This window comes from Netta rufina (assembly GCF_964035555.1).
Source record: "Netta rufina genome assembly, chromosome: 2".
NCBI lineage: Eukaryota > Metazoa > Chordata > Aves > Anseriformes > Anatidae > Netta > Netta rufina.
The window spans coordinates 18,524,357-18,545,012 of record NC_140124.1 but is presented as its reverse complement, the minus strand read 5'-3'; the positions used below and the strand labels follow the sequence as shown (position 1 = coordinate 18,545,012).

At 38.3% G+C, this 20,656-nt stretch overlaps 1 protein-coding gene across 14 annotated transcripts in view; it reads left to right on the top strand.

Moving 5' to 3' along the window:
* Positions 1 to 20,656, top strand: part of KIAA1217 — a 181,957-nt gene that overhangs the window by 101,310 nt on the left and 59,991 nt on the right. For 12 of the 14 annotated variants that reach the window (XR_014618204.1, XM_084282128.1, XM_084282133.1 and 9 more), the window contains one exon: positions 3,329 to 3,422. Coding sequence is in view for 11 of the 14 variants with exons in the window: in XM_084282128.1 (XP_084138254.1) it covers positions 3,329 to 3,422 (94 nt within the window). In the remaining 3 variants the exon portion in view is untranslated. Of the gene's footprint in view, positions 1 to 3,328; positions 3,423 to 8,820; positions 9,148 to 19,802; positions 20,010 to 20,656 lie in introns of those variants that run through there. The other 2 variants (XM_084282125.1, XM_084282126.1) reach the window with 2 other exon arrangements.

The following is a 20,656-nucleotide window of genomic DNA, read 5'->3' as shown; positions in this document are numbered from 1 at the left end:
CCCATCTTTCTGTCCTGCACTGAGCAGTCACTACAACTGCTGTCTGGAGCTTTACTCTTCCAGTTCAGTCCTAGACTATGTGGGGTTTTATTCTTCTAATTCTAACGTGTCTTTTGTTCCCTACTGTTCCATTGCAAATGTCCGAGTCACCAAATGGCTAGCTTTTGTGAACATTACACCTTTATTCTCACAGATCTGACATATACTTTTAATGCTTTCTTCTTGGAACTTTGATCTCCCTTTGTTTCAGTAACTGCTTTTTCTGAATTTCTTCCTGTCTCTCTCCTCTCTTTTTTGTCTTCTCAAGCACTGATTTTCTACTTTTTTTTTTTTTTTCAGGGCTTTGTCCTCATTCCCTTTCTGTGTCTGTATCTTTCACTATCATCTTATCCCTGTGGATTAGTTGGGTTATCATACCTACCTGGGTAACTATCCCATTTTGCTTTACAAAGGGATTCATCTTGCCAAGTGGAGATTTTTACATCCACATTTGAGGTGGTTATGATTCATCCTATAAAATGGTATGCAGAATTGTACGTGCCAGTGAACCTAGTCCTGCTGTTGATGTCTTCCCTGTGAATGTGAGCAATTGGACTTGAAACTTACCTTTTTTGCCCAAACGAAAATCTTGGTCTTCTTTTTTAACGTGGTTTCATGGACCGCTTGTTTTAGCTCATCTTATATTCCTCCTCCATTAGACCATGAGGCCATCCCACTCCCCCCCATTTTATTTCCTTTTCTCTCTCTCTCTTAAAAAAATAAAAAATAAAGCACTCACTTGCTTCTTAAGTCCATAAACTGGTCTTTCTTAATCCCGTTCTGGGTTCTGCACCCACTGTAGATTTTTTCAGATTTTTTCCTTTTTCTGTGTAACATCACTTTGAGGCAGCCTTTCCTTTCACACCCTGTAGTGAAAAAACACTTGACTAAATTATCAGCTTAGTAACATTTTTTAACACCAGCTTTTTAACATGTAGCTTTTTGTACATCAGCTGCTATAATGTTCTTTTCTTGACATTTGATGGAGGTAATCTCGTTCACTCTTACCCATTCAAATGAAGCAACAAAGATCATTCTCCTAGTTTGTCAAACACGCTGTTTCACATGTATTTTTTCACTTGTCCTCTGACTGTATCTCCTCCATCTCATTAAATATAAACTACTTGTCTTCATTATGAGGGCCCCTCCAAGCCCACTTCAGTACTTCTTTTCATTTCTTCTTCAGTACCAAGTGCCATCTGCTTCCACTTGGCTAATAATGCCAACTTTCATTGTGCATGTCTTTAATTTTCAAACAAGTGCCTTCATGCTCCCTCTTCGGCAGCCCTCTAATGTGCTTGGATGGAGTCATCTACAAATATCCGCAAAGCCACCACATTGTTCTTCCAGTCCCATTTTTCCCCTCTCTCTCTTGCACTGCCTATTCAACACATGACTGTGGTGCCAGGATTTGCTTATTGCTCACCAGGCTGGAAAGACTATGGTCTTCTCATGCCTTTTTGTTCCCTTATCTTTCTGCAGCTATTTTGTTGTCTTTTGTGTCTTATATTCATCTTGTAAGCTGGTGAAGGGGTTGTTTTCCTAGGGTGTTTATACAGTACACACAGATCAATGGGACCTTTGAACATGCCACGGGCATCAAGAAGCTACAGTAATGCAAATAATAGTAATAATGAACATGCAGTAATATATACCTGCTATCAGTGGTGTTTATCTTAGAATAGCAACATGAGGTGAAATAGAATTCACTTCAGAGATCAAATGCCTAGTATTTTGGTGATTTGCCTTACAGCAATGTTTTACTTTAAAGTGTCATGTTCCTACAAGAAGTATTTATGAGGAACGCTTTTAAAACAAACTCCAGTTAGTTGAGGTGCCATCTCATAGCCATCAGAGCAAAAAGACAGCAGATAAAATTCATTTATATGAAAAATATAGTATTTCTCGAGGTGAAAATGGAAGAGTTAGCTTTGTATCAAAAGGAACATATTTCCAAGTCTGAGGCAGAAAACGGTAACTGAGAATCCCAGTGCAAGTCTCAGAGCAGAAAAGTCACTTTTGTAAGATGGAAAACAGTTTACATTACCATAAATAATTGAAGAACTTGAACTTGCCACAAGGTAGCTATTTTCCTATGCAGTCTGCAAGTAAACACTCATAAATACTAAAGTTCTCATCAGCCCCTGCAGTTCTTAAACAGAAGGCACTGATCTGTCTCTTAGCTGTGAGTTTCTTTAATGACTACTTGACATCTACAACAGCAGCACAAGTTCTGACTAGCTACCCATACAAAGCAATCACTGGTTGTAATATGACATCGGAAGAAAGAAATTGGACCTGCCCAAGCATCCTTTCCTTCATTTTTAAATGATAATCCCCGTGATTAGGATCAGTTCACTAGACTTGTAGCTGCACCTGGAGGAAAGGAATTCAGTCACATGTATGAGTAAATTCTCTAGAGATCACTAGTGGGAAATGAAAGGAATCGCAGCTTTGAAAGGATGTAAGTGAGCGTAGATTGGAGGCTCTGCTACTGACTAAATGTGAACAAGAAATCAGCAGATCTCAGTGCAAATTTCTAAGCCATAAAATTATCAGAAGGTAGGTTTTGAAACGAAATAGAATACTTCTGTCATCTAACTCTTTCCTAATAGTGATAGTTTAAAAATGAACTAGTGAATGACAAAGTATTCAATTAAATAAAATAAACTCTTAGGGCTTTCTTTCTAAACCATTTATGTGGTAGATTTCAACAAAACTTGTTTGTTTGTTTCTTTTTAACTTCCTTTTTTTTTTCCCTTAAAACCTTATCTTTATTATAGATAAAGTTTAGAGGAATGATTTATCTGCTCCTGAATTTTTAGTTTTTACCTGTTGTTTTTTTTTCAGATTTGTGAAGAAGTTGTTAATTGAATAACTGAAGTTAGAAAGACTTTTCTTTTATATCCTTGCTTCTTAGAATAGCAAAAATTCACGTGGGTTGAGTACACAATAATACATGTAAATATTAACTAAATCCTTTTGAGCGTTGTGCAAATGTTGAAGCTCTATTGTCTTCAAAGTGCTTTCACTCTATGGCAGGATCTTGAAAGAAACTTAACACTATCTAATTTTTATGGGTGTGGAGTGGTAGTGAAAGAATGATACTTCCCATGGGAAAGAGAATCAAAGTAGGCTTTTGTTTGTGTGTGTCTAAGCTATGGCATTTAGGTTTTTCTTATAGGTCGGTTGCAGACCTACCATGTCTGTCTGTTACCTGAAACTTTCAGGCTATAAAGTAAATAAAACTACTTTCATCTGTTATCATTGCTGATTCTTTTGATTCCAGGAATATTCAAGACCGGTCTTTCCTTAAAGTTTACAACAAAGATCCTGCACATGCATTTAATCACACTTCCAGAGCTGTAAATGGAGATATAAGGGTAAGTACTAGTGTTGCATTTATACTCCTCTTTCCTGCAGTTTTTATTTTAAATGTTTAAATTCATAACTGTAATATGTACACAAGTTAAAAAATTTAGTGGAAGATGTACAGCACATACAGAAGAGGGAAATGATCGTGCTTTCCGTAATGTTTCTTAACTGCTTTGTGTTTTCCAATCATTAGCCCTGAGCATTAACTATTTTAGTTGTGTTTTTTTTTTTTTTTTTTTTTTTCTTTTTTTACTAGCATTAAAGCACATGAATAAAAACAATACCTTTAATCACTTAAATCACTTATTTTGGGGCATGGGCAGTGCTTAGGGTTTTTAAAGTTTCTTATTTCATGTTTCCAAACCCTTTACAGTGAAGTACAGCTTGGTGCTACTCCAGCAAGGCTTCAGCATGGACTGGTTTACAGTAGCTGAGCATGTGTACCTAGGTTGAAGTCTATTGAAATACTTTGTAAATGACCATTTCACGTAAGAAATACTGATAAATACCTGTTGTGCAGTAAATGGTTATGTCCTTTTCTAAATTTTTTTGTCTGTATTGAACAAGGACTGGTGTATTTGTATTTTCAAGTGAACATTCTGTATTGGGAAAGTATAGAGCATTTGAAACGTATCCCCTTTCCCACTGTCTCTGTCTCTTACCTTTTACTGGACTGTGCTCCACCTTAATGCTGAGAGGGCAGGAGGTGTGGCTGTGCAGCAGCTCTTCCACCACATTACCCACACCTAACATTGCACCCAGGAGTGATGGTGGAGGTGATGGTGGTGAGGCTACACACCCTCATCTCCTCCCCAGCCATCCTAGGTCTGTCCCCAGGAAATGGTACAACAAAATGAGCTCAATGGGCCAGAAGGAAATGCCACTACTGTCCCGCCTGCACTGTGACTTTTATGTGTGCCCCAAAGCTGATTCATGCGCTGAAAATTTCCTGTGAAGTAATTTGCTTAATTGTGCATTTGCTTCTTGGTTTCATTATCAATTCTGAGCATGTCATACTGCTTTGTTATTAATATTTCATGGAAGTATTTCTGCTGTTTCAACAGTTTAGGGCCTCATTATTTTAGAAAGATTGCAATAGTTTATTTACAGGCACTATCCTCAACCACCTCTCGTTTATGTACTTCAATTATAAAATGGTCCTTTTGATAGGTCAGAAATCTAATTACTTGATTATTCACACTAGTGCACACACAACATGAGAGAGCAAATAGATGTGCTTCAAAGGGCTAACGTGGTACCTTTCAGCATCTTCCTTAAGGTCCTGAAATTCTTCAATTTTAGTTATATTCCTGTAGCTGCAACTGAATATGTCTGATAGATTTCATTCAAAAGCATGAAGTACTATCATTGGGTAATATGACATTGACTTATATAGCAATATTACTATGACTTTATAAAGTTAGACCAATACTGTTCTTGTTCCATGTGCAGTGAATGTCAAATGTATCTGCTGTGGCTCTGTTTGTGTGCTCCAGACCTGTTTTCAGATATAGTTAACTACCACGTTAGCTACATGTATTCAGAAGTAAAGACTACTTCTTTGACCCTCTTCCACCTACTCACTACTGAACAGAGTTCTTTTGAACACAGGGGCTGCTTCTGATCAAAATCTGTATTAATTTGGATTGCATATTTTAAAATAGTGCATTGTACAACAAGAATGGACACTCAACACCTCCTGACTATGGCTGTTATCTCTCTTTGGCCATCATTCAAAAATTACGGTGACACGGTGACAGCCTTTGCAGAAGTGATGTTTTCATGGTATATAATATACTTGCTCTGCTGAAATGCTAGAGATACCATTTTGAAATTGTGTGCATGCAATAAAACAGCTCTTTTTTTCCTTTGGCCTTTCCTCCACATTGGCAATTTCTCGTCTTTCTGGTCTGAGAGGTGAAGTTGAAGCCAGGATTCTCACAGGGGCTCTGCGGAAAAGCATGCAAAAGTATTCCGTTTGATCGTGGTAAACTTCTACACTTCAAAGTTATGAACATGGAAACAAGCATTTTCTTGAGTGCCGGAAATAATTAAATCTGTTTCTCTTAGGGATTGGTGTCTTCTGGTTGTGTTCTTCCTTGTGCAGTAATGCTCAGATACTAGCTCAAGCTTTGCCCGAAGTAGGGGAATGTAGTGGAGCTCACTCCAATGCTGCTTCTCTGGAGAAACAACTTTTTCTCAACTTGACAGAAGTACTGTAGGACCTTCTCGCAAATCTCTAATTTGGCATAATTAGTAGGACCATGATAGATTCCTGAGCTTTACCCTTTGCTTGAATCTGGTTGAATTTCACCTTCACAGGTTGTTAGGATGGGGGAGAGAAGATGGGTATCTTTCCTTAGCAAGTCACATTAAAGTGGGGAGTGGGAGAGGAAGTAAGTGAGAATTGTGTGCATTTGATGTACCTAAAAGATTTTGGAAAAAAAATTTGCTTCTCATCTTTCCATTTCTATTTGTGCATCTTTGCACTGGGTAAATTTATTCTCATCAGTTTTGCATGATATCCAAGCACTAAAATCCCTGCAGTAGGAAGCAGGGAGTAACTCTAGTAGTCACTGTGCTCTGCACAATAGTAAACTGTTTAAAAATAAATAAATACAGAAAAGCAAGTTATTGTCAGACAAGTTGAAACAACAGTATTTAGAATATCAAGAAATAGCTGTTTTAAGTATATTTTTCCATGGTGATACTGGAAGTGCGGTTGTATCTCCTGCCATGTGTGAGTTAAAGCTTTATTTTTTTGAGGTTTGGGAAGGTTTTGCCTTAACAGATTTTTCTACCGTTTGCCTTCTTGTCCCTTTGGAACATTTATCCTTAGGTTTGATGATGTTCAGGCTTTTATTCATGTGATTTATAATCATTTCCATGTAACAGACCCAGAATAATCTCAGAAAATAATGTTAGCTGCCAGCTTGGACACCTGTTTTAACTACCAAACAGATGTGAGACCTGTATAAGAATTGGCAGTAACACTTGAAGTATTAAGTATTACCCATATGGACAAGAAGACTCAGAATGTGAGATAGGAATGTGGGATCTGTGAAATTCAGAAGTCGTATCAAAACACTCAGTTCTTGCGTCCCTTAACTCTAATTTTCCTGGTCTTTCTGTTTCATGCGTCTTTCGGAACGCATTGTGTTTAAGAAAAGACTTTTGCGTGGGGTGTAAACAAGTTCTAAACAACAGTTTCTCTTTGAATCATTCAGAGTGCCTTATTTGCTTGTCGGTGTTGTGTCGTGGCCATTTACATCTTGAAGAGCATGATTTGTTTGACAGGTCTGCTATGTTGAATGCTGTTTCAAGCAAGAGGTAGCCACATAGTGCTGTCTCACTGAATATTTGCATTTGTGCTTTTCCTTTGTTTTGTTATTCCTTTCCCAACATGTACACTGGAAATCTGTAGCAGCTGTTTTCTTTGGAGTCTTTGTGTTGCTGCAGTTCATTCTTTTATTCTGCTGCCTGAATATGTAACATTAATCAGCTCTTTCTAGGTCTCCATGCAACAATACTTTCTTTTGACAAAACACTGTCTCTTGTCCAAAAGTGGAAGTTCAGATGAGTTTTTTATTCTCTCCAGCATTCTTTTGAATCCCAGTACAATCCCATGTACACAACCAAGCTTCTCTTTGCCATTATAATTAACATTTTGTGATTTGTGTAGATGCAAAGGGGGAAAGATTTTCTCAGACTTTCTAACTGTAGGATCCAGGTCGCATCTCGTCTCACATTTAGGTGTCGGATATGGATACCACATCAACAGGGGACGCTAAAGAACAGTGGGGTTTTGTGTATTGAATTGAATGTCTTTGGAGGTGTCACAGCTCCTTTTGTCCTGGGTTGTTGCTGTGACCTCCTGGTGCCGTACCACTGACTTCAAGTGGAAGTGATTCCCCACTGAATGTGAACAGTGCATTTTCTGTCCTGGTTCCTCCTTTTCTGGAGTGCCTAAAAGAGGAAGAATCCTAAGTTATAGTCTCACCCTTCTGTCTGTAACCTGTCTGCGTTTCTGGTAGCACGGTTGGATTCTAATAATGTTGGTTCATGCAGTGGTTTGTTTTGGGTTTCATCTCTCTGCCAGTTTGAGAATCGGGGGAATTTTTACTTTATAACAAACAGGTGGCTATTTTGCTTGGCATTCTTTCTCTTCCCTACCACCTGCCATGAAGTCTGTGGGTTACACTTTGTTTTCAAATGTTCTAGAACCACCATGTTTTTGCTTAATTCCCTGACTTGAATGAGACCTTATCAGGTCAGCCCTTTATCCCAGCCCTCAGCTGGGTGGGTGAGGCCAGAATATTCAAAGAATGCTTGTTGTGGCTGTTGTTTTATTGAGGTACACCTTGAGGTTTTTCCTTTCAGAGACTGTTTCTCGGAGAAAGAGCAATTAGGGCAAGTTCGGTCAGGGCTGAGTCAGAGAACGCGGGTACATGGAAACTCCACGGTGCTGGGAGTTAAACGGCAAAAAGGTGATGATGTTCTTGGCACCGATGGGGGTTTGGTCTGCCAAAGTGACATGGGATGAGTTAAAGTGAGTTGTTCTGTAAAATGATGCAGACATTTGATAAGTTGGGTAAACGGTTGTGTTGAATAGCTTTTACTATAAAATTGCGCAACAGCGACTTTCAATTTTTCACTGAAACTACCTGGCTAGCAAGCTGCTAACACTTCAGTTCTCATCTACATTACGTATTGATGCAATTTGTGAACTTAAAAAAAAAAAAATGCTAAAAACCCTCAAACAACTTCCCAAGAAGCATCTAGGGAGTCTGAAATTCAGTGCTGGTTTGCAGGAAAGATAGAGAGATAATAAAAGCAGGAGCATCCTCCTGTGTGCTTAAGATACCTGTAAACATACATCCAGCTTCTTTGAGATGTTTAGCTTCTTTTCATTGGATTGTTTGTAATCTTAACATCAATAAACATAAAAGCTGCAAATGCTGCCAAAACTACATTTGTTCATTGCATACCATGGCTAAAAACAAACAAACAAACAAAATAATAATAATAATAAAAAAAAAATACACAAAATAAAACAACTCCATGAATCACGTAGAGGTATTTAGAAGAAAAGTATTGGAAAAGAATTCAAGCAATGAAATGAATGCATTTTAGTGCTAGGATGCCTATAAGACAGCATTTGTGTAAGTTGTCATGTGTTTGCCTTCCTGATCTGAGTACTATAAAACTTTGTTTTCTTTTGGGCAGAAAAAGAAAAAAGAAAAAGCAAACGCTAATACCTCTATTATCTGATAGAGAACTTCCAAATGATACAAATCTCATCTTTCCTGCTGTTTTGCTGTCTGCTTTTTCTAATGCTCTTTTTGTCATTGAGAGGTTATGACAACACGAGCCATATTGTATTTATAAACATCACGTGTTTCCTTGATATGACTTGCAGTGTCTGCCAAACAGAACACATGGAAGAAACATTTCTCATTAGCTCAGCATTGGTTTTGGTTATACTGATTTCCGGGACAGGAAAAATGCCTTCCTTACTCAGATTTAACTTTCATACAGTAAGCCTCTGAGTGTCCATGAAATCGCTTGAACAGAGACGCTGCAGCTCTTTTAGCCCACATACTTTGTCTGAGGAAAAGAGAAAAAGCAGTTTGTTTTAAAGAGAAGATGTAATGGCATGTATTGCTGAAACTAATTCTGAATTAAAATACCTGCCAAAGTCGTCTAGAAACAGAACTCACCGAGAAATGTAAGGTAAGATGATGCTTATAAATATTGAAAGATACATGATCCCTTTTCTTTTTTTCCCCAAACTGAAAGATATTTTCAGATTCACTGAGAATTTTTATCAGAGCAATAAAAGCTATTTCTTCTTCCTTGAAATGTATGGGAAAATAAATGCTTAATTGCTTGCTAAATCACCAAACTCTACTCTTAGGTTTTATGACTAGTTATACATTAAACATAAATGTTATTTTCCAACTTGCCATTACAAATCTTGCGGAGATTTGAACAAAATATATAAAAGAAGTCTCTGATTTTCTGATTTTTTTTACTGGCATGGTTTTACTACCTTTGCTTTGAATAACTTGTCAGTAGTTGCCAATTATTAATGCAACTACAGAGCAGTATGCACTGAGAAGTAGCTGTACCAAATCAGACTGTGATGAAAGACTAAATGTACCTGCTCTCTTTCAATCGTATGTTGTTTGATATACAATATCTACTATTGTTTAAAGCCTAAGTTAGTGGGAAAGTGGGTAGAATTTTAAAGAAAATTTCAGCTTTTATTTTAGCTATGCATAAACCGATATCTAAATCTTAAATGCTTTCTGGCAAAAAGTCAATCTTTTTAAAGATATAGACCCTGCAGTATAGTTTGATGCATGCAGTATCATGAATTTTTAATAGGATGGCTATGTGCTTTGGTGGATTATATTTTTATTATAATCGGTGGATTATATATTTTTATATATATATATATATATATATATATATATTGTATAAAGAATATAATCTTGTAGATTCTGCTACTATACCAACATTTTAAAAGATTTTTTTTTCAAATAATGCAGATGGATTTTAAGTTTACATCAATCTTGCTGTTAAAAGAAAGTTTTATGTTCTTGACACTAAAACGTTGAAGGAACCTGAGCTTGCCGCACCCATGCAGTAATCTTCCAGTTAGCCTAAGAGGAGTGTCATATGGTAGATATCACAAACCAGCTACCTGGAAACTCCCAGAGAGTTTTCTCTGTGGAAACAGGTCGACTTGCAACCACAATACAGTTGTTTTTGTGGCATTTTGTTGGGGAAAGCACTTTCTTTCCCACTAACAGGCCCATGTTCAAGCCAGCCTGTCTTTCGTGTTGAGGTCTGCTCAGAGCTTGCCCTGGAGCTGATGAAGTTCCTTAATGACAACGTCTGATCTCTCTCGTGTGAAGGTCTCCTCAGTCCTTCATTAAAATGGGAAGCCTTATCTCTAACATAAGTCTAAGGTTCTCGGTAAAGCTTTCACTGCCTTCACTGGGAACTTGCCCTGAATAAAAACATAAGGATTGGATTTGAGTCCATTTTTATTGTCTACTGGTTTCTGGTTTTATTCTTACTCCACCTTCTTTTACATAATGTTTCCTTGTTCCAATTCTTTAGATGTTTTACTCTTTTTTTTTTTTTTTTTCCATTGCCCTTGCTTTTAGTAGAACAATTCGCACTAATTTGGCTGTTTACTTGAAATTCCTAAGTAGCTGGTGGGGTCAGATGTTGCCAGAGCTCCCTAAACACACACTGGCAGACGATAAAAATGCTCGTGGCCGTGACCTCGCTTATTTGGAGGGGAGTTCCTCCTTTACCTCCATTGTAAACTGGTAGCTTATCTGAACTGCTGGAGTCCCCTATGTTCTGAGCTAGTACCAAAGTCCAGCCAAGCTTTGTGACTTCCAGTTAGCTTTCCAAAGGATCTTTTACTTGAACAAAGCTTTAAAATCACCATGTGGAGGTGGCGGTTTGGTATCATGATTCTTGGAACCCAAGAAAAGTTAGAAGCAATGTGTTTTTTGTGTTCAAACCTCCTGCTCTTTTGTCAGTCAGGGCCTTAGATTTCCCAAGAAGTTTTTCACAAATCCAAAATGTGATACTTCATGGTCATGACCCAAATTCTCTGCTTTCCACCAAGTCTTCCCTTCAGTACGCTGTTAATTGCCTGCTTGAGGTTAAGCCTAGTGAATACTGGAGGGAATTAGTTCTGTCCCCATCTTCCTTTGACACAAAAAAAAGAGTAAGCCAGTACCTGGTGTCTAGAACACATGTACATATTTGAGGCCTTTGATTCTTCTCCGTGTTGGATTGTACTTTTTCTTATGTGGGCTCTGGAAAACTAATCAGACTTCTGAAAATATGAGGAGTAAAAATATCTTTCCTTGGATACGTGTGAGATCTGGGGTTAAAAAAAGCCTCTGCTGGCAAAAGGAATACAGTTGCAAATAACAGCAGGCAACAGGACTCCATGAGAAATGATGTGATGCTGCAATTATTTTTTGCATGAGTAGATGCCTTTCTTACATCATTGCAAATCAAAGTTCTGTGTGACTGAGTGAAAAGACCAACAGGGTGTGTTGGGTATAGTGCTAGTCCCTCAGTCACTTAATGTTTACTATAGATAGCTTCACCTTAGAGTAAAGTAAGTTATTTACTGCAGTCATGCTGACCATGGCAGGTTGTATGCTTTTCTGGATAGAAGGAAGTAAAATAAAAAGACAATGTAGGGCTCAAACTGATTGCTGCAGTGATAGCACCTGTAACGTTGCAAAAAATGTACTTACACCTGCAAATACTTGCTTGGCCTTATGGCTAAGAGGTGCAGTCCAGCTTGGACACATACATTGTAAAATCCAGTTCTGTGGCTTCCATGACCATTTCTCCTGCTGACAGCGCTGAGGCCAAAACTCAGCACAGCAACTTCTTCTGATTTGCTGTACCCTTACATTGACAGAAATAGGTGGTTACAAGTGTGGACATGTTGCTTTGTTTTTTTACCCATCGGCTCTGATTTGTAACATTTTTTATATTGTTTATATTCCTAATCAATTGCATATATCTGTAATAGAAATCATGTTTTGACTCTATTGTTAGGTAATGCCAGATGAGACCAAGTGTGATGCTTTCCTTTATGTTCATTTAACCATATCAACTTGTTCAGTTTTATTTGGCTTCAGCACAGTGGGAAAAAATACAAATATGGACCAAAAATAAAAGCTGAGTCGTTAGTACAGCAAGTCAGAAAGCCATGCATTTATTTTGATTTATGAGTTCAGTTACTAACAGTATTTCTTTTTTTAAAGAAAAGAAATCTGATATACAGCATATTTAAACCAAATAAAAATGCTGATCTGTACCAGAAATGTACATGTTTGAAACTATTCCTTTTTTGGGAAAAAAAAAGGGATGACCCCATCAGTTCAGCAGTGCCCTGAGGAAGTGCTGACATTGAGACTGGTCTGAAGGGTTTGGCTCCCTGCGCTGGTGGTGGCTGTCTGTGCTATGTGCATGATGTGCTTGATCTCTTCAAGGGGAACGGGACGGGGGGAAGGAAATGCTTGCTACATCTTCATGAATTACATGACTCCTGTTTGTTTTCAGAAAATTCTGCCTCAAAAGCAGCTGTGGAAAAGCAAAAAGAAACAAACAGTTGGTTCAAATTCAACCCTAGTTTTGAGGGGTGTCATAATGTGAACTTAAAAAAAAATCAGTAACAGCTTTTATATGTTCAGTCCAAACAGTCTAATAGCTTATGGGCTGGGTGGGCCATGCTATACTGATGAGATAAATGTGGATATTGGCAAACCAATGATGTAATTATGTAAATCCGACCTTTTTAGGACTGAAATGTGTTATGTTTCAGTGTGTTTATATTTTTGTCATTTGTGATAACACTCTGAAAAATCTTGGCTGAAATGCTAAGAGGTTTCTTAGTGTACTCACCATGCTACTCTGTCTGGAAAGAGCACTGAGGAAGCATTGGAAAATCAAGCATGAGAGATTTATTAACGTCTCTCTGCTTAATTGGATAATTTTAGCTTTTTTTTTTTTTTTTTTTAACTCTCACATTCCATTTGCTTGTAGGAAATGAAATGCACTCATAAATATGCAGAAGGGAGTGTCTGCTACATTCACTGGTCTGGATGTCCGTCTTGCTGATCAGGGATAAAGTAATGCAGACTGGTAGCAGAGAAATAGCTCAAACAATGAAATGTTGTTGGGGGAATAAACCCTCACACAGCAGCACTGTGATTTCAATTGATTTCAGTTGGGCTAACGCAAAATGTGTTGTGTGTCATGCCTTGTTTTGCTTGGATTGCCTAATGCATGGAGGTCCTCGTGGTAGAGCTTGGGGACAGCTCTGTGTGGCCTTGTGCTCCCTTCCCCAGCAAGGAGAGATCACCCAGCGTCACCAAGGTTGTGTCCCATGGACAGCTAATCTGTAGTAATGTCTGCTAGGGAGTGTAAAAAGGTTCACTACCGATACCACCAGGCTAGTCCAAATGTAAATCCTGCTCCTTATCTAGATCTAAGCTGATGCATATTGTAAACTCAATTTTCTTTCTATGGCAAGAAGCTCAGTCTATTATTGCTTTCCCCTTCTCTTTACATTGGATTCTTGTTTTAGACATGAATAAAGCGATCTTAGTCTAGGAATTAGAAGGACACCTGGGCATTATGATGACCAATAAGCTCTGGAGGTGGAGGTGTATTTGGGGAAGCAGTCATAGCTGTGTGGAATTAATATACGAAAAAGTTTTGTGAGAAGGACACACATACAAAGATGTCTTGCCACTTGTCAGAGCTTGGTGGTGACTTCATCAGCCTAGAATTTCTGTTTTCCCCACTAGCGACCAGACAAAAGGTGGCATTACCCTCAGTGTTATTGCTCAGCACTCGGTCCCACTGCATAGCAAGTCTTGGAGATGCTGAACTAAGGCCTGACTTGTAGAGAGCTGTTTGCTATGATGTTTGAAGGAGACAAAGCTGTGTTAAATCTTAATCCCAACTCCAGTGGGAGTGGCTCAACTTAGTTCTAGATTTCAGAAGACTTTTGTAGCTTTTGAGTGCATCTCAAACATCTTTGCTTTGAATGCCCATGTCTCCGTGTGTTTTATGGGCTTACTCCAGCTGGCATTTACCTGGAACGCTCTGCTCACTTCTTTCCTAAAAGCCACCCTCATGTTTTCACAACCCCTGAAAACAAAAGAAAACTAAACTAAAAACAGAAATCCTCAGAATATTAGCCCAAACCAAAGAAATTTATGTTGGATGTATTTTCTTCTTTCTCTTTCCTCTCTCCCTCTTTCCTCCTGTGCCTGCTATGCTAGGCTACAGCATAGTAATAACAAGAACTAAGGCAAAATCTTCTAGCCTTGACAAAAGTTTGAAGTAATTCATGTTCTTCCACACTCATTTTTTCTCACTCTTTCTTTCCTTTTTTTTTTTTTTGATGTTCAATTTCTCTTCATATTCTCTTTAATTTGTCTTTTTCTCATCAGTACCTTACCTCCTTCTGTCTTAATTCCTTAATTCTCTGTTATTTGTTTCTATTATCCTTTTCTTTTTTCCCTATTTAGTTCTCAGCACTCCATCTACAGTATTACTCTTTCACAAACTCTTAGTATTGTACTTCACCCTGTCCCATTCTCCTCCCTCCTTTTTTTTTTTTTTTGCTTTTTTTCCTCTTTTTTTCCTAGAGTTTTACATTCAGAATTCTCTATTTCCTTCCCAAATATTTTTTTCACTATTGATGTATTTTATTAATATTTCTGCATTACATGTGGGATAAGCAGGAAAAAAAATCATGCTACAAACTCAGTCCTCTACATTTAGGCTTGAAAATGTTTAGGAATAAGAAAAAGTGCTAATAGTAGGACAGAAGATAAGAAGATTGACATGTGGAGGTGCTTCTGTATTGCTCTGTTAATAAATAAATAATGTTTATTAGCAGCTTCAGGTCAGGGATATTGAATTCTTAGCTTAATCAGGCCAGGTTGGATCCACCAAGGTGAATGACAGTAAAGTCCATCATAAGGAGTAGCAAGCAGCAGTAGTTGGAATGAAATTGCTGTTATCCCTTCTAGCTTTAGTATTTCAGCTTGACTTATAAAGGGGGAAAAAAAGGAAAAAGGAAAACAATAGGTTGAAAAACAGAAGAGAGAGTGAGCTAAATGAAAAGACATATGGACAGGGTCGTGATAAAAATAAGAAAAAAGCCTAACCCTTATAAACTTGTGGTAGAAATTGCCTCCCAATGCTGTCAGTGGGGAGAGGCAGGGAACACCAAGGGGCAGCTTGTTTCACCCGGCCAGGGAGGGAAGGAGCTGACTCGGAGGGGTGCCTAGATGACTGCCTTTGAACAACATGGGATGAGACAGCCCCAGTGCAAAGCAACTAATAGTGCCATCTTAACTTTTGGGGAAATGCTGAGTGCATGTATGTCTGTGATACATGCTGTGATACTTTCCTATGGCTAGGAAAATGTCTTTGTTTAAATCACTACAGAAATGAGGGGGAAGCATGAGGTTTAAATTACAGGGTAGAGAGACAGACTGCAGACCTGACGTAATAGTTCAGTTTTGCAGAACCTTCTTCATGTGACTCCAGAGAGAGTTGGCTATATTTGCTCAAGTATACTTAAAATAAAGTTTGAGAGGCTTATAGAGTTTCCAGCACCTCCAGGATTTGCTTGCTTGTACTCGCTTTCCTTTAATTTTTTAAATCCCTAAAAATCCAGAATTCCTGATTTTGTTGATTAACCATCACCAAAGGAGAGGCCACAAATGTGCTGCTGGCATGCAAACATATATGTATGCATGTAAACATGCTGTTGCTTTACATGTTACAAGGAGGTGTTGTTCTCTTGGAGCTCAGATGCTCGCTTGTGTTCAAAGGCTCTGTGTGCAGGTTGCTCCTCACTGCGAGTGCCAGCTCTTCTACCGACTGCACTGCACTGCCAGCAGTGAGCCTTTAGAGCTGCCTGTCCCCTTTATAGTGGTTCTTTCTAGCTAGTAGCAATGTGTGGTGTGGGATGTTTTTTGTTTGTTTGTTTGTTCTTTGCTTCTTTTTTTTTTTTTTTTTTTTTTTTTTCCCCAGAACTAGGGAGTTTGGCATAAGCATAAGAGCACTTTACGGTATTTATATCTAGCCCAAGGTAGATAAATGGTATTTATATCTACCCCAAGGCATATCTGTTTCACCAAGTGCCTTAGGAATCAGTAAACAAAGGGAATAACAAACAACATGTATGTTTAGGAGAAGATAGTGCAGTCTGCATATAATATCAAGTCCAATATATGTCAGGCAGCCAAAACTGTTCTGTTCCCACCCTATTTGTTTAGCTTGGCCTCTTAAATTCATAGAAGAGATCCTGTAGGATTTTCAGTCTTCAGAGAGGCACCCCACAAATCTTTGTAGATATGAATATGGTCGGGGGCTGGTGTGCCTGACACCTTGGTGCCTTTGTGGAGGACAGCAACCTGGGGGGTCTGTGATCTGCTCCCCATTTTTACTGTGGGGCAGCAGCTGAGATTGAGGTCAGGGCTGGATATGACCATTTTTTTTTTGTTCCTCTGCTGAATGATTAGAGGCAAAGCTAGGGGTTGGTCTTTTTGCTTTCGTTGCAGAAAGTGGATAACCCCAGTGAGAGGTTTCTGTCATGGTGCTTGCCTGTGCAGAGGGAAGAAAGATGCTGATGGTAGCTCTCGTGCTACCTTGTGTAACTGGAGACCTAGGAGGTTCTACAAACAAGTCCACACACAGGTCTCTGTCCTCCTACACTCTCGGTTTCTTTGATCAGGATTAGGTTCTGGGTGGGCTATAGGAGTGATGAAGTCATGTGAGACCTTCATTGAAAATAAATAATGCTTCTTTCAGAAAACAGCTGTAAAAAACTTCATCAGCAAACTGTCTTCCCACTTGGATTCTGCTGGATTGAACTAACTTGTTGCATTTTAGCAAAACCCCATTGACTCCATCACAAGCTTTCCTCCTGAGTACTGAGAGCAAAACAGTTGAGTCAGTGACAAGCCATCAAGCCTGCAAATTTCCCTGTTTTGTGTTAAGGAAATGGTTGTTTACAGCAGTACAAACATTAACTGCTTCATTATTTTCATCCATGAATGTATTATTAAGGGCATAGGGACCAAAAGAGCTGTTATCAGGAACAGAAAGAACTTTGATCAGCAGTCAAGCAATAAGCCAGTTCCATCTATGCCTCACATGTATACCCCACAGCAGACTTCAAAATGTTCTCTCAATTTATAATTGTGCATTTCGCTAATGTGTCTCTAACACTTTTCTACTGAGAATCGAGGGGAGCAAAGAGAAAATAAATTAATGTGATGGGCAAATTGTTCCAAGGGTCCTGAATTAATATTAATAATGTAGAAGAAAAGTAGGGGGACCGGAGATAAACCTCAGTGGTAACTTGTGCCTATCACCATAGACGTTAACAAAGATTTTAAAGCAATGGGCTAGCCCATACTTCCAGGTCTGATCTTGGTGAAGTGTAGGGTGTTGCGCTTCTTAGGGGCATACCATTTGTTTATATGGGGGGCTAAACTGGAAAGGAACTATTGTTCTGTACAGTACGTTATAAACAAATATATGGCAAGTAATTAAACACAGGATGATACATGGCAAGTTAGACAAGGCTTGAGGGCTCTGATAAAGTAATTGAAATGGAAAGTGATACTTGAATGGTTTGTATGCATTGTTAGAACCTACAAATTAAATTACAGCCTTGGTAATGATATATCTGTGTACTATTTATGATGCTGTGCCTGGTGTATTTTAAAATTAAAAGAAGATTCATTCCTCATATGAAAAACTTTTCATATGCATCAGACATACTTGGAGACTATTGCATATAGTGCCAGATGTATGGAGAACTAGTTATAGTGTGCCTGATGTTCTGGGATATACTTTATCATGCTGGAGTCCAATTACTGAAAATGTGCATCCTACCAGCTTGCAACTCAGTGCAGAGAAACAGAAGTGAAATATAGAGGTCTTTTTTATCCTGCATATTAGCATAATAATGTGATTTCTCACTGCAGGTTTGTTCCCCTGTAAGGAAGACCATGGATGGCAGACTATACTCTGCGCTTGCTGGAAAGCATGTGTGACACAAAACTGTATTAGGATAATTTGCTTGTATTTTTACTTTTGATATTTTTGAGTTGGTCAGCAGAGATAAGCAGATTTTTAACTAGGTCATACTTCCATTCATTAAAAGGGGATACTTGACTGGTTAGTAAAACCTGCCAAATATAAACCAGATGCTTCAACAGTAAATACTGCTTTACTCCTATACTGCAAGAAACAAGCCTTGACTGATTAAATTTGAAATGAAAATAAATAGGTTTAAGATTGTTTCTGTGCCACGATGTTACTTTTTTATAATTCTGGTACAAATATTTAATAAAAATAATGTCTTAAAATATTTTCACAGTGAAACTGGAAATGCTACACTTAAGACAAATACTTTTACACTCTTGAAAAGACTGCTTACATTAAGTTATGCTACACAGAAATTTTGTGAAGTTCTGGTCAAGACCAATAATGGTGTACAAATTTATAATGGGAAGACTCAACAGCTGTCTGCAAATCTGGATGATTCCTTCTGCTCTTGGGGAATGTGTAGTAAGGGGTGGAACACCTGGATTTTTAGTTTTGGCTACCAGATCTGCTCTGATCTTTGTCATGTTACGCAAATGCTTTGTGTCAGCTTACCCTTTTGTAACAGCAATGAGTGATGCCTCCCTCTCTCACGGCTGAGAGACTGAGAGGAGGGAGTACTGCAAAATAGAAATGTTACTCCAGTTAGGTCCCCTTATAAATGGTTCTTTATATTGATATTAGCTCGGGGTTATGCACTTAAATTGTATTTTGATTCTTCTGAATGCCAGCCATGATGATACAAGCAATATTTTACGTGCATAAAAACAAACAAACAAACAAAAAAAGCACACAAAAAATACAGAAGATAACTGCAGTGCTGCAAAGTGCTTGTGTCATGAGATTGCCCTATGATGTTTAAGTGCCATCTCTTTCACACTCTAAATACCATATTTTTAAGGGTACATTTTCCATGTTATTGAGTCTTTTGGAGTGAAGTGATGGAAGGGAGGGAGGCAAGCTTTCTATCTTTTTTTTTTTTTTTTGGACATTTGCCATCTCTATTGTGCCTTTTTTTTTTTTTTAAAAAAAAAAAAAAAAAAAAAAAAAAAAGGTAATCCTAATGGCTAGCATGGTGTGCTGCAGAGATAACCATGCAATTGATTTATGGGGGCCCCAAAGTTCAGGTTAGCCAAGTGGCTCAGGTGCCTGGTTAATGAGTAGACAGCCGGCTCCTGTGTCTAGGTGCTTCTCCTGGCGGGAGGGGCTCACGCTTCTTTCTACTAGGTGTCCCCACAAAGCGGAGCATTCAAAAAGCTGCCAAGGTTAATAATGGCTGTATTTTTCTTTTTTTCCCCTAGAATTGTATGTACTGGATTTGCTAAATAATTGGAGGTCTTCTCCTGTTGGAGAATTAATAGGATGCATTTTATATAGTTACCTTTAACATGCACTCTCTTACCTAAATGGAGTTTACTCCTAGTTTTATTTATGGCTTTCCCCTTTGTGAGTCTCCCTTGTACTTCATTCCATGATGTTAGCCTCTTTCTATGCATCTTATAGGCGCGCATTAAAAAATGGTTGAGTGATTGAATCACATAGTGTTGCACAGTTTGTGACTGGGTGACATGCCAAGGAGGTTATTTAGTGACTAATTTCGAAGGGGAGGAGAAATTGCAGGCTTGTCATGTGGAAAAGTACTTCAGTCTATTGAGGCAGCATTACTTAGATGACTGGGTAAAGCAAGATGGCCTGCCCCTGTTGTGAGCAGAGAGAACAAGGAACATTTTTACTGTTTAAAAACCTTTTCCCAGAAGGCACGGATTTATAAAATGCTGTACTGTAGACTGAGGATTTAGACTCAAGGCTGAAAACAAAAAATGCTTTATTAGAAGAAGTGGAAACAAATGTTCATCTTACTGCTGTAGCCATACAGGTGATTTCCTTAAGTAACAGTAAGTGGCTTTAATTATTTCAGAGCAAAAATCTTAACAAAGATTATTTGATATTTGTCTGTAGGTAACAATGTTGACTGCGTGTAATAAGACTGCTACTATTTTTAATTGTAGAAACAAATAACCAGAGTAGCATCAGGACAGCTGGAAAATTATGCCTGAAAGAGCAGACTGTGTAGGATTTGGTTTGAGACTCTCCTCTCTGCTTGTTTGCAAGATCCACCTTCAGCATGCACATTGACTTAGAGGCAAGGTGAAGCAATCAAACATTATTTTTGATATCACCATTAAATTTGTTTTGTGGTTAGCTTAGAATTTTACAGATCTGTTTTATATTCAGTAAAAAGTGAAACAGGTATTCTTTGTTTTCCCCATGGGAGCTTTAGGATATGGTATGAATTAAGTTTATATGTAGTCAGGGATATAAAAGGACATACCGAGACATGTAAAGTACCTTAAGGTAAAACATTTGGATAGCTGCAGGGACTGGGTTCATACACAAGTGTGCATTAAAGATCTAGGTATAAAGTAAGGGACAATAATGTTAAGAATGTGTTTGATGCTCTGTCATATGGAAAGGGAAATAACGCTGTGGCTGAGCTGTGCTTCATTCAAGCTAGTGTATGTGTGCCTACAATACTGTACCC